The sequence below is a fragment of the Mercenaria mercenaria genome, chromosome 2 (assembly GCF_021730395.1).
Source record: "Mercenaria mercenaria strain notata chromosome 2, MADL_Memer_1, whole genome shotgun sequence".
Taxonomy (NCBI): Eukaryota; Metazoa; Mollusca; class Bivalvia; order Venerida; family Veneridae; genus Mercenaria; species Mercenaria mercenaria.
In genome coordinates, this window is record NC_069362.1 from 25,392,600 (window position 1) to 25,406,804 (window position 14,205).

The 14,205-nt window shown below is 34.9% G+C and overlaps 1 protein-coding gene across 1 annotated transcript; it reads left to right on the forward strand.

Annotated features, from left to right (window-relative positions):
* Window positions 1-242: 242 nt before the first annotated feature.
* Window positions 243-12,495, forward strand: LOC123563555 (meteorin-like protein). The gene is made up of 6 exons (XM_045356409.2): window positions 243-544; window positions 4,362-4,777; window positions 8,801-8,857; window positions 9,434-9,894; window positions 11,175-11,314; window positions 11,645-12,495. Exons 1-4 carry the CDS (start codon window positions 453-455, stop codon window positions 9,742-9,744), a joined length of 876 nt encoding a protein of 291 aa, XP_045212344.2. The 5' UTR covers window positions 243-452; the 3' UTR covers window positions 9,745-9,894; window positions 11,175-11,314; window positions 11,645-12,495.
* The last annotated feature ends 1,710 nt before the right edge of the window (window positions 12,496-14,205 follow it).

The following is a 14,205-nucleotide window of genomic DNA, read 5'->3' on the forward strand; positions in this document are numbered from 1 at the left end:
TTTGGATATATTGCAAAGGGAAAATGTAGACAAGGAGAAAAGTCAACACTATCTGTGTATTCTTGTTTAAAATATTTTACAACTGTTATCTGTTATTGAATAATTTATCAGCCAATTTACGAAACTGTCAGAAAATAGCATGGTTCCGCACGAGCGCCCGATACAAATCGTGTTTTGATTCGATATTGGCAAAATACGCTCCGCCCCCTTCAACCAATAAAAAATTTGCCGATACTGTTACAACTGACAGTTTTAACTCGGCTACGTTTAAGAGAGGGTTTAAATCTAAGTTTAATTCTACAGGTGTGCACATAAAGATCTTACAATAATATCTGGATTTACTGACATTTTGTCTTATTCAAGTTATTGGATTTTATAAATGAAAAATTTTTAACAATTCAGATGAAAGTTGAAAAGTGAGAGGAAAAGATATAAATTGTAAGAAATTCACGATGCAGTTTCTCTGGATACAGGCGTTGGTGACACTGGTTCTAGTGGGCTTGTCCTCGCAGCATCAGTGTGATGAGTGTGACTGTATTATCAGGTACAACATAACACCTAATTTTGTCTGTTTTCAGAACCACTTTTTTCACTTAGATATTATCAGCAAACTTAATTAAGCTACATATTGCGGTGTACAATTTATTGGTTGTGTATATCAATTGTAACCAAATGAGAGAGAGAGAGAGAGAGAGAGGTTGGGAGAAGGTGAGGGAGAAGAGCAATAGAATATTTTAAATTGCATTTCGCCTTTTTAATTGTCATATATGGAATGCTTTTATCATGGTACAGGGTCGCAAAACGCAAACAATAAGTACACTTTAACGCTTAAAGCTTACTTTAACAATATTTTAATGGTCTTAGTTAAATCCCCTCTTATAACAATTACTGATTTACTTATATTCGGAAATATGTGGATTATTGAAGTTGTGATTCTTATGAAAATAAGTTTAGTGTAAAGAAATGCAACAAGTTCGTAATCACTCGAACATTTTGTTGTTTTACCTTCCGCCCAAGAATATATCACTAGCATTTATCAACGATACTTTTTATAAATATTTGATATCATTGATGATGGATTATGAAATATATGTCTGTTTCGCATACACTGACTCACCAAACCACGAAAATACAGGTAAAATAAAGCTATAAAATATGGTTATACTCTTTCAGTGCCCTTAATTGTGATCAAATATATTGTCATTTTGCAAACTAGCTGCAGGCTTGTCTATATAAATCATGCCAGGATAAGACTGGTGTCATTTACGAAATAAAACCATGTCAAAACATACGAAATATTGCTGCGTCATGTTTTACTCGGACTCTTATTTCAACTTCATCATCATCCTCATCAGTAACCGCGTCACTCTAAAAGAGTATACTCGCGATTTGAACTTTTGAAGGGAGTTGTCCAAAACTGAAATGAAAATGCTAGCGCAACATTTGCAACATTTTATACACAGAAGAACTGTAAACCGTATGTAAGAACAGAACATAGTAGGCCATTTGCATGGAGATGCAGTTTCGAAAGGAAACTTCACCTCGATCACTGAAACCCCTTACATAGGTCGGAAGTCCTGGAAACAGGAACGAGATAGCCAAAATAAGAAATATACAGCCCATGTTGATAAAGAGAAATATGTATGGATTAGTGGAGAGGTTTACTAACTGATCCAAGGATTGCAGTGTTTACTTAATTAAAAATGTATAGCCGAAATGTCTCGAAAATGTTTCTAAAACATCATGTCACGTTTGTGTAAGATAAACAAAATGTTATTTAATGTTTATAGATGCGGTGTCAGACATACATCACAGTATGAATGATGATTCCCCCATCTAGCTGTATAGAGTTATAGATGGCCTTTCGTGTAAACTACTTTATTTTGAATTCGTTGTGACGAAAGTTGTATTAAAGTAGTATGTTCCGTGTTAATTTTGTTGGATATCAAGACGCACCGTCAACTGAGGTCACTTTCCAACGTAAATCCAGGTCCCACAATCTCACCTTCCCACCTACTGAGTATCTTCTTACCTGGCCATAACAAGGGACCGTGTTCATACCGAGTTCGTTAACATTTATATTAATTTATGTACATGTGTGTATATATGAATAACTTTTGATGTACACATTTTGGTGCTGTAAAGCTAAGAGGATCTCTTGTGCATGGTTATAGGTGTTCCTTATGTTCTAGTTGCCAAAGTACACTCACCCCAGACATAACCTGTTTCACTTACAATGTTGGCAATGATCCCGTTATAACAACTGTTTGTGTCTATGTGCACTGTCTAGACGACTGTTTTCTGTCTGTAGTTTCCTCTCCTGTGGTTTTGGCATAACACTGATTGATTGAATACTGCATCTCGGTGACATATTGCTTCATGTTGCAGTCCCAATTCTAAGACAAACCACAAATTCATAAAACGCGGTCGCACTACATTTGCGTTTTGTAGTTTCGCTGTGCTCAATTTCATCAGTACATATTAAAGCAACTGCCTAAATTTAAAGTATTTGTGTTTGGATCGAGAAACATGCGCATCACGTCAGTGCCGGTCCAGTCCTGCCGCTCAAGCCACCTAAGTCTCTTACATAATTATGTATTAAACTTCTTTCGTTCAGTGTAGGTTAGTTGCTAGATATATTTGGTTGGTATCATAAAATAATAAATATGTAACGAAATGTTTAATAGCAGGGTTGTAATTTATTACAGAACATAAGCTTTTCTTTACATACACGTGGCTTTGTGAGGCGTTGTTTATTTACATTCTAAAATCGCTACACAGATTATAACTGGGACTATTTGTCTTTGTATTACAGTAATGACAATTATCGTAATGTCCCACTGATGAAAGAACCCCCGAAATACCCGTCTCAGATAGTTCCTATCTCCAACCTTAATCTCCGTTACAGCGTTAGGTTATCAGAGCGAGTCAGTTCGTAAAATTTGAAACTGAAGTGTTTTGTCCTTGGGTAAGGATCGCAAGTCATAACACCTTTTCAATCAAAGTTTTGTCCCTATTGCACAAAATAACGCTATTGAGGCAATAGAAATGTGATCGCTAGTTTTGAAGATTATTTAGATATTTTTGTGATTACGAGGGCGTGTTACGTTGTATCGTTTTTGACATCTAAAGTACTCTTCTCCGTCCAAATAGACTTTTAGACCTTGGTATTTTACACAAATGGTAATTGCCAAATAGATCTAAGTAGATTTTCGAGTCGTCTTTCGGATGTGCAATGTCACAATGTAGAAAAACTGAAAAAGATAAAGATTGCGTATTTAAATCTTCATGTTTATTTGAGGTCAGTTGACTTTAATGAGTTTTCACTGCACCCTCATCAACATTTACTGGACATGTACACAAGAAAAGCATAGAAAAGTTTTAACAGGCTTATTTTCCGCCGCTCTTAATTCCGGCATGGCTTTGTCACGGCTGTTTATGAAGGATGTTTATTTGTAACAATTACATTATTGGCAAAAAATAAATACGAAATGATTTGGTGAAAAACAAAGTTCTTCCAGTGACTGGTTCGATTATAGTACCAAGGTTTGGTCCGAATTTTCAGGCTAGTCATGATGACTATCATTCAGTTTATGTAATTAATCGGTGTATCAAAATATTTCTGTCCCATTTTCTGTCTTTAAATACAAAAATATGATCCTTGCTTATGTCAATGATTCTTTTGGGTTAATTACCTTTCTTGTTCTCAGATAATTTCAAATTAATGATCTTGCAGACGACACAGAGATCTAATACTTCATGGGTCAAAAGAACAGGTCAGGTTGTGCTACTTCGTGAATGGCTCTCCGCGCGTGTGCCAAAAGTCTTAAAAAGGCAGCAACCTTTAAGGCGACGACATATATACGATATATAATTCTGTGTTTTAATTATTAGCCAAGCGTTAATGATGGAACGTTTTGTCTTTCATATACATTTTAATATCGCTCATGATTAATGAGAACATAAATAAAGTTGACATGTAGACTAAGTATGTAGACCACAGGCAATATCTTATCTGCGACAGCTGCTGTGGTAGAAGAAAAAACTACAAGCTAAATCATATAATGCTTTACACCCAAATCAGTCTTACTTTTTTGCTGTAAAACAAAATAAGTAACAATGAACTGTTGTCGAAACACAAAGAGAATCAATTACGTTAATGCGACAAAACACACACGTTCATAAAATAAAAACGCAAACAAAAACGTAAAAGTAAACTAAACTTATTGAAAAATCTTTGTCAGGGCAATAAATGTAGCTCCACACAATACGTGCTCTATGAAATATATGAACAGCAGACATGTACAGTCAGTTAAACATTTTGTAGGTGTATTACACGTTTTTTCTCTCTGTTTTTTCAGCGCTGACGATGGCTGTAAAGGCGTTCACTTAACAACTCTCACGTGCATGGATGGCACAGTCACGTGGTATAACCCGACAGGTGCGCTGAGAATCGAGCTTAAACCGGAAAGAACTGGTAACTTCCGATCCTGCTTCATCGTGAACACTGGAGATGTAAAACTGAAGGTTTCACGAGAAGTAGACTTGAACATAAATTCAAAGTCACCATCGCAACGGAATAAGTTTGAACTTAACGACCATAACCTCCAAACTTTGGTTACATTTGAAGGGAAGAGCAAAGAAGTATGCATCCAGGCAACGGATTCTGTGATCCTATATTTGGAACCGGAAGTTGATGAGACTCTTGGATACAAGAAGGTCGTGTTCCAGTATGATTTGACATTTATTCCAAAAGACGAAAAATCACCCATTGAAGGTACTTTTATAGCCATTTTTGCCATTTTTAAATTTTGCTTCTTCTCTTCTTGCTTTGCTCTTTGATGGTACAAAAATAAATGTTTCACTCTAATTTTATATATAGATCTACTTTTACTGACATGCTTTTAGGAGTAATACAAACGATTGGAAAAAAGTTGAAACTGATAAAAATTGAAAAGAAATCATGCCTTATTCAAATTTCAATTAGGTTTTACCGTTCAAAATTTGCCCTTTGACATGAAATTATTTCTTGGGGTCTTTTTTTTCAGTGAGATTCTTTTACATTACACAACCACGTTTTTAATCGTTTAAATAGTGTAATAATTATTCAAAAAAACATCAAATCTATTGAATTTACCTTTAATATCGTATTCAATAAAACTTCCAAAGCTGAATCTTTTCAAAGTTTAGCTTTGTACACATTGGCGACATCTTAATTGTGGAACGAATTGCCCAGCCAGGCAAACCTCTATCTTTAGATACTTCATTACATTTGTGCGCTTTTAGAATCTTCGAATATTCTTACTTTTGATTTCTTTATTAATATGAAGTGCTGATATGTCATAATATTTTTTATACGAATTTAATGTCATCTATTAAATGAAGTTACTGAAGTACGACAAAAGCCCGGATAATGCGTATTTAAAGTTTGTTGCTGTGCCATTCCAAACGGTACACATTCAACACCTGTTTTAGAAAGTTCCCATTTATTAGCGAATTTTATTGGAGTATAGCTAATAAGCACACCTGGTCGACCGCAGTCGCGCATCCGAACAATTGCGCATTGTATGCCAGTGCATGCCCAAATATCATACGCGTATGAATTTCTCATTATGTTTACAGTTAACTTTTGTTGCGGATATAATGTTTCATGTTAGGCTAGGTGTTTAATCTGTGCATTTTCACGCGGCTTTGTCCTGGACAACAGATTTAAAAACATTTGCAGTGTCCGGGAGCAGCGGGCCTTGCTTTGCCTTGGATTATTAGCATGTCCAGAACCGCCCCTGGATTTATTAACGTTATTATTTGCAAAACCATATATTCTTTTTTTTATCCGTGCTTTTCAGTTTTTCAAAAGAGATACCACCTACTTTGCAAGGTCGCCGAGTTTGAATACAGTTCTATTCATTTTTACATGCGTTCATTATATACAGAGTATAAAAGTATAATTTGAAATACATTGAAATTTCATTTCAAGAATCCGTCGCGTTTATATTTAACTTAAGTGATTAGGCATAGACGTTCGTTATATTAAATTTTGGCAAATTGTATATAAGACATGTGATTGGTGATTGAGTCTTCGTGTTCGTAGTTTTGGTTCGATTAAGAACCTCTTGTTATACTAAATTGAGGTACTTTAGTTCAAATTTTAAATTTCACACCAGGTTAGCACAGGTTTTAAATTATTATCTCCAGTCTGAAGAGGTATCATTCAGATTTGAAAACTTATGCGTATAATTCTTCTGTCGGGTGGCCTGTCTTATCGGCGCTCTTCATTTTATCTTATAATAATAATTGTCGGGACAATGTCGGGTATTTTACGATCACAAACTAGTGTAAAATGTAAATGGGTATCAACGCAAAAACAAGACTTAATATGTATATATAAATTTACACTTAAAATCAGATGTATGTATGAAAACGGTTCCGAAAAGACCCTCCACTTTCAAAAGATCATGTACCAATCCCTCATACTTGTTCATGCGAAAATTTAGAAATTTAAACAGGATATTAAACTGAAAAAAAACTGTGAATCGGTTGGGTAAAAGTGGGATTGACAAACACTGTACAAGGACGTGAAGAAATCTGATGCTGACAGATGCATTTTATATATGCATAAACTTTAATTCTGACATGCTTCGTATGAAATACAAGACATATAACATCAGGGTATTTCCTCTGAAAAATGATTAATTTCAGTGTTGATTTCCTAAAAAGATAGTTTCGATACATCACTGTGTCATGTGGCATTTAGCCATAGTAACCAAACGGTATACGAATGTAAGCAACCGGGTTACCGTAATTTTAAACCTACTACACATAGATATCAAATCAAGTGCGCTGTTGACTTTGTATTATATGAAATTGTAAAAGCAGACTATTTCTGACAATGTTCTGTTCATAACAGACAGAAAGCCGAAACGCTCATAGTTAACTAGGTATGGTATTAATTTAAATAGTCTCTTAAAAAGCAATTAGGGCACATTTAAGTATCGTGCGCTACTTGATGATTCATTGGAATATAATAGAAATTTTGTAATCGATGGTTAGAATGTCTAATTCTCTCTCTTTTTTTGCATAAGCGGAAAAAATAAACTCTTGACATACCTTAAAACTGGTGAAGCGGATAGAAAAACTTGTAATATTTTTGTGAACATGCGTGGTTACTGAAGCAATAGACATTAACGTACACATTAAGTTTTTAGTACAAAATATATTGCTATGTATACCAGTTATTATTTCTGTCAATGAAATGACGTAGAAACGAACTTTTTTATGTGCTTTTGTTAATTGTTCTGGACTGTCCTATCTTGTTTGGGTTTGGTTCTGCACTGTACCGTCCCGTCCCACAACAGTTTGCTTCTACAATGCTCCACCATTCCGATCTATAGTGTTTTTTTTCTCTTTGCAGACACACTCAGAACATTTCATTTTCTGAAATACTTGAAAAACAGTAATTTGAGTTCTTACGTACCTGCCTTGTATACGCCGATTCAGCTCCCTGTGAGCAATGTTCTCTAATTGCAGCTCCCTGTGAGCAATGTTCTCTAATTGCAGCTCCTTGTGAGCAATGTTCTCTAATTGATTGAATATGCTCAATCGTCTCCCAGCATGACTCATAATTTGATAGAGGTATTTGATGAGTCATTATTATGAGCAATTCCAAAAGAAAAAAAAACTGGCAAAATATATATCAGATTTTGATCATCTGCAAATTCTTACATTTTTTTGCCTTGATGGCATTACAGGATTCTTATCCTCTACAGATGAGTTTTCTATGGATCAGTGCGCCTTGGTACTTTGCCTATTTAAACATTGTTAGAAACATCGAGGTGATCTATGAGAAAAATATGCAGGAAATCTTTAAAACATCTTGTCAGAGTCTAAAAAAGTGATGTAAACAACGAAGAACAAGAAAAGACCGTTTTCTTAAAAATGCAGACGGAGAATATGAATATATCGAGCCTCAAATTCAACAACGAATTGAAATTGGCATACCCTGTTGGACTGTAATTACAAACCTGACGATTTTATATATACTAATGATGAAAAACGATATATCAAAAGATCCAGAAGTTCCTTGTACGAACACGGCAGTTTCGAAAAAAAAAACGACGTAAAAGTTTTTTTTTCTTTAGTTAAAGACAAACTATAAAACATTCGAAATTTAAAATTGTGAAGATCACCAGCAAATTAGGCGGATGATGTCATTATAGATTCAAATTTTATTAGTGTTTTTCTAGATTAAGGAGGCTGATATTTTTTTATGTTCAACAATTATATGATAAAAGAGCCCGGGATGATCGTTAAACCCTTTTGCGAGATTTCGTAATGAGTTTTGCATAAGATATGTCAAAGAAGGTGCTCATTTTTAATTGATATTCATTTTTAAATTGATAAGATAAAAAAAATATTACTATTTGATAATTTATAGGGAAGTGTAAATTGTTAAGAAATAGACGACAATTTATATTAAGCACTTTCATTTTGCACAAAGATAAACGTGTAGATGTCTTTTTATGCGGAAAATTTCAAAGTGGATATAATTAATTTTTGTCCCGACTCTTGCAATACAAGCATATAGTTAAATTAATTGGTGTACTTTGCGGTGCTTGACCCAGTTTGCGGTGCGTGGCTGTGGTTGAGATGCGGTGCGTGGCTATGGTTGCGGTGCGTGACTCTGGCGGCGTTTAGTGTGCTTATTGCTTCAATCCATTCTACTTTTACTATAATCTTTCGGTATTTTTGTTAACATGAATTTGTAAAAAAAAATGTTTCAATTTTACGTTTTCTTCTCCAGAATGCCGGCCATGCAGTGAAGAAGAAATACTAAAAGCTTACTGCTCCAGTGACTTTGGTATGTATATTTCTCTACTAACAGTTTTATATCTACGCTGTTTTTATTTCAGTTTTATTACCAACAGTTAGACAATATACCAGATACTGTATCCGCATACTTTTCAAACTTATGACAGATCACCTGTAAATGTTAAGTATGATTAATTTTGTTCGGGAACTTTAGAATTTGGAGTACATTGTACATATTTGTAATTGAATGAGTTGAAGTCCTTAAATCGAGGCAATACGTTTTTAACCACTCTCACATATACTTGAAAAGGGATTAAATTAAAGCTCGCACATTCTTCCAGGGCTTAATACGCTGTGATTCAGACATGCGGCGCTTCGTGGCATGTGTTCTTTTTATTCCTGTTCAGATATAGAAATCTCCTCATTACTATTGTAACGGAGGTCAGTGAGGTCAGTCATCTGTATGAAATTACATGTATTGGCCATTTTGATGGAACTTTACTGCCTCCCATCTTCGGTATCACAATACAGCGAAATTAGAGCGTTTCTTCCCGTTTTAGAAAAGTAGTACTTATTTATGATGCTCAGTATCGTCCAAAAATAATGTGTTTTTTTCACTCTTCAGTGATTGTTGGAAGCATGGAATCGGTTCATCACCATGACGACATTGACAAAACCAAGATCGACGTAGAAGTAGCTCAGATAATCCGTCACACTGGTTCTCATTTCTCACGACCACGACGGGACTTAGCACTGCAGGGAACTATTCTAGCACCTAGAAAATGTGGAGTATCTAAAGGCGATGGCTTATTTCTGATGACGGGAAGGGTTAGGCTCGGGGAATTGACTATGGGTTGCGCCCCGTACCTTGACGAGTGGGAAGCCATCGTCAGCAGAGCAGAGCAGGAAGGGAGAATGGAATGTGCAAGAGATTGACGAGACAGAAAGTTCTAGTCACGTGATCTACCTCAGCCTCTTTTGGCTACCGGAAGTGATGTCACGAAGGGGAGAGACTATAAGCATCACTTCAATCAACCAGAGCTGACGACTGATTAAGGGAGGAGACCTGAAATATTGCTAATAAATGTAAGTTTAAGGTTATGCTATGTACATGTATTCTATTGTTAAAACAAAACCAAGCAGAAGTGTTAAAAGTACATATAGAGTATGTTTGTTTGTTTTAGTGTAAAATAATATGAATTAAGGCACTGCCTAGCATGGGGATTTATCTTTTATATATCTACTTACGAAGAAATATTCAACACTCAAAAGAAAGTGAAACTAAGCTCTAAACAGTCAAGTTTACATTTAGTGTCATCATACCTTTTACAGCGAATATCATACTTTGCAAAATTTATGGTAAGCCGTGAAGGTGATGTCATTGGCTGTGACTAAATACAGAGTTGGTGCGCCCGTGATATATTACAGACTCAGGTATATACCGGATTAACTAAATTTGAACAAAAATACCTTAAATGTATATATTTTGTAACCACGGTAATTCTAACCCTAACGTTTAGTCAGTATATTATGCACATTATACACTAAATGCGTGCGGACATGCAAAAAAATGAGTATTTTTGCCGTGCGTTCCATTTGATAATAATTCCGCGCATGCGCAGAACGGCTGCACCAACTCTCCAATGAGAAACATTCGATGTCATTCACCGCGTTCTCGCACTGGCTTTAGGATTTTTTATTTTTTTTTTGCACTCCACGCAGAAACTTGGCGGCCTTTACACTTTCTCACTGTTTGAAAGTGATTTTAAGTTGCATGTACAGTTTTCATTACGAAAAAGAATCATGTTGGCGCGGTTTACGATTTTCTGTGACTGATTCGGTGTGCTCGGATGTTCTTGTAGACAACCAGTCTGCGTTTTGTACATAAACCGGAACCGGAAAACATCGAAAAAATTGTCTCAGTATATGCAGACAACAAAGACGAATAACTATATACGGACGTTACCGTCTCGGGGATTTTCATCCCCGGCGCTTTGCGCCGTGGATAAATCCCCTATAAATATCTTTCACGAGTGAATATCAGATGCAATATTTTCACGAGTGACATAACCACGAGTGAAAATGTAAGATATGGTGTTCATAAGTGAAAGATATTTTGATCTTACGTGTAAAACAAACAAGTTTTCTTTTTATTTCATGTTTTAACTAAATTTTCCCATTTTACAGTTTCTTCAGATATATTTTTCATTGTGAAAATTCCAGGTATATTTCAATAATTCACTGAAAACGTGTGATAAAACAGAGGTTTTAGTTTAGCCTATCGTATTTAACCATTTAGTACCATTCTTTCTTATATTTTACTGTTCGATACATAATCATACTAGAAGTTTCCATCGTGTTTTCAGGATCTGCAAGGAGCACCCTGACTCAGCTCTGGAAGAATATGCCTTATACTGTACAGACATGGGATGTTTGATTGTTGATACTGTAACTTCATGCTCATACACAGCCCTGAGATTCAAGGAAATATTTCCTTAGCGAAGTGGTAATTAATGCTTATATTTTATAAGTTTCATAAGTTTGATAAGTTTGTTTCAAATATTCCATTAGGCCAAAAGGCCCACAAGGATTTACAATCAACATAATAATTATATGTTCGTACATTATTCAGATATAATATTACAGTACTATTAAAATGCCGGTGTTTCAAATCCGAATCAAACTCATAAAATTATACATGTATTGACTCATCAATGCTTATACTTTGTACTAATGTAATTAACATACATCATTTTGCAAAAACAAAGATTTTCATAGATGCACAGACCTTCTTGGAGAAGCGATGATATAATTATACATGTAATTTCAATTTCAGGCTGATCCCTCCAAGACGTATTCGCATGAAATAGACAGTACTAACGATCGAGTCGTGGAGGATGAAATATGGCAGCAAAAACATATTCCGAACTGGAGAACAAGACTAATGTTTGATACAAAATCTGTACATAAAACATATCTGGGCATTAACTGCAGTGACTCATTATTTCACTATACACACAAAAGTATTTTGTATATCAGAAGTAAATGCATGACTGTGTAAGCCACGTCATAAGGATATACTTTAATCTTTTCATACAGGTTTATTATGTCTCAAAATAATTTATGACATCTTGTAACACTGGTGGCGTGAAAATACCCGCCAATATCAGTTTATCAAATAAAACGTTTACCTCATACATGTGCATCAAAATGTTATATAAATCATACACTATAGGTATGTCTTGAAAACTTTAAAAACTTATTTATTGAAAAGTAAAATGTGTGAACCTAACTGGATTAAAGGAAAACTTATTTGAGCCGCGCCATGAGAAAACCAACATAGTGCGTTGCGACCAGCATGGATCCAGACCAGCCTGCGCATCCGCGCAGTCTGGTCAGGATCCATGCTGTTCGCTTTCAAAGCCTATTGCAATTTGAGAAACTGTTATTGACAGCATGGATCCTGACCAGTCTGTCGCAAATGCACTATGTTGGTTTTCTCATTGCGCGGCTCATTTTATGTTACAAAAATGTATTTGATTAAACACGTTTGATTGATGATGTTCAAAATTATATGTTGAAAGAAATCATATCTACTTTACATACTATATGTGATTGCTTATAACAGTATGAAATTGATGTTGAAAACACGGGATTTTTTGACACAATAAAGTATAATTAAGAAAGTTTTCGGGTGGCTTGTGATTTTAATATACATCTATATATACTATATACTGTTAACGTTTCAACTGTTCAAAATGTCTAATTAAGTGCTGTTTTTTTTTCACATTTAATAACAAATGACTTTACAGTTCACGAAGTACATAAATCAATTTATCACTGACTGTTAATTGTAAAGGGAGACGAGGAAAGTGATCAAATCTGGTTGTTTTCGACCGTGAATGGGTATTTTCTGCATACAAAGTCATTTATTTCTCTTAATATTTACTTCCAAATACATGTGGACATTTGAAAACATAGAAAATCATTGTTTTATGTGACGTTTATCACCCTTTCCAAAGGCTACCCTTTCAGCTAAACGAGTTTTTGACAATTTTTCTTTACTTCAACAGGCGCCATATGTCGACGATATGTCAAAAATAGTACAACTTGTTAACATATCTGTGCATATTTGATAGGAGACAGTTGAAATATAATTTATGTCCATGTAGTGGGTTTTTTGCACTTAAGCAAAACGTATGCGCCAAGAAAAAAATCACGACACTGAAACAGCCAAACAGCTTTGAAACGGCACAGTCATAAAGTAATTAAATAGAGGATAATTGTTGGTTTCGGTGTAATATCACGTTATAATTTCACCGAGTGGGCACCAAAAGTGATATTTTCACGAGTGGCGCAGCCACGAGTGAAAATAACAACTTTTGGTGTTCACGAGTGAAATTACCGTGATATTACATCGATACCAACAATTTTTCTGTTTATTTTATGTCTAAAACCCTACTTTTGTTGTGTTTATTTCAATAAAATGTCGAAATTTGCGGGAAATTTAATCAGGAAGCATCGCAAAGATGACGTCATTTTAACGACGTCATCGTCATATTGTTTCCGGCTTTCAGTACGCTCGGTAAACTTTTTGACGTTAATCCGGGTATCAGATTTGATAATTTTCACTGAGTGGCCAGTGAGTTTATCAGGATATAATTCACCGTTATATTTCGATAAACCACCGAAAAACATAAAATAATTTCTTTTTTTCCCCAAAAATGATATCATTTTGTATTTTTCCTTTCAAGTAAGTGATAAGATATTAGTATCATGACAAAGGATGTTCTGCTATATCTTTGGCTCATATTTCAGTATATAAACAAAATGATACTGATATGACTCTTGGTGACAGAACGAAACTGAAAACTAAAAACATGCGTTTGATATATATGCAACTGCGGGAATGTGAAAATTTACTTTTTACAGTATTGAAAAAGCCCGATGGAACAACGTCGTGTTTAAAGGGAAGCAACATGCACGTTTTCCCATGTGTTTCCCATTGATATCCAGTTTGAAATAAAATGAAACTTGATGTGTATGTAAATTTGGTAACGAGGTTAAATTTCATGTAAATGATTGATTTTAAGCTCTATAGTAACAAAGCGGTCTGTGAATAGTATAGATGCTTTATATAGAAATTTTAAGTAATCACCGTGAGAGTTCGTACCCAGACATAAACCAAGCTTTATACCAAGCATCCAAGTGGACCATGGGTGATGACTAAATTGATCTGCACCTATTGCCTTTTTAAAAATCAATACTATAAATTTAAAACACGTGTAAATCAATACTGTAACTTGATTTTTATTTTAACTTTTGATAGCTGTGCCGTTATTTAAATAAATTCACATTGAAAAGCAGCCAGAGTGTCTATTGAATTTGTCACGCCCA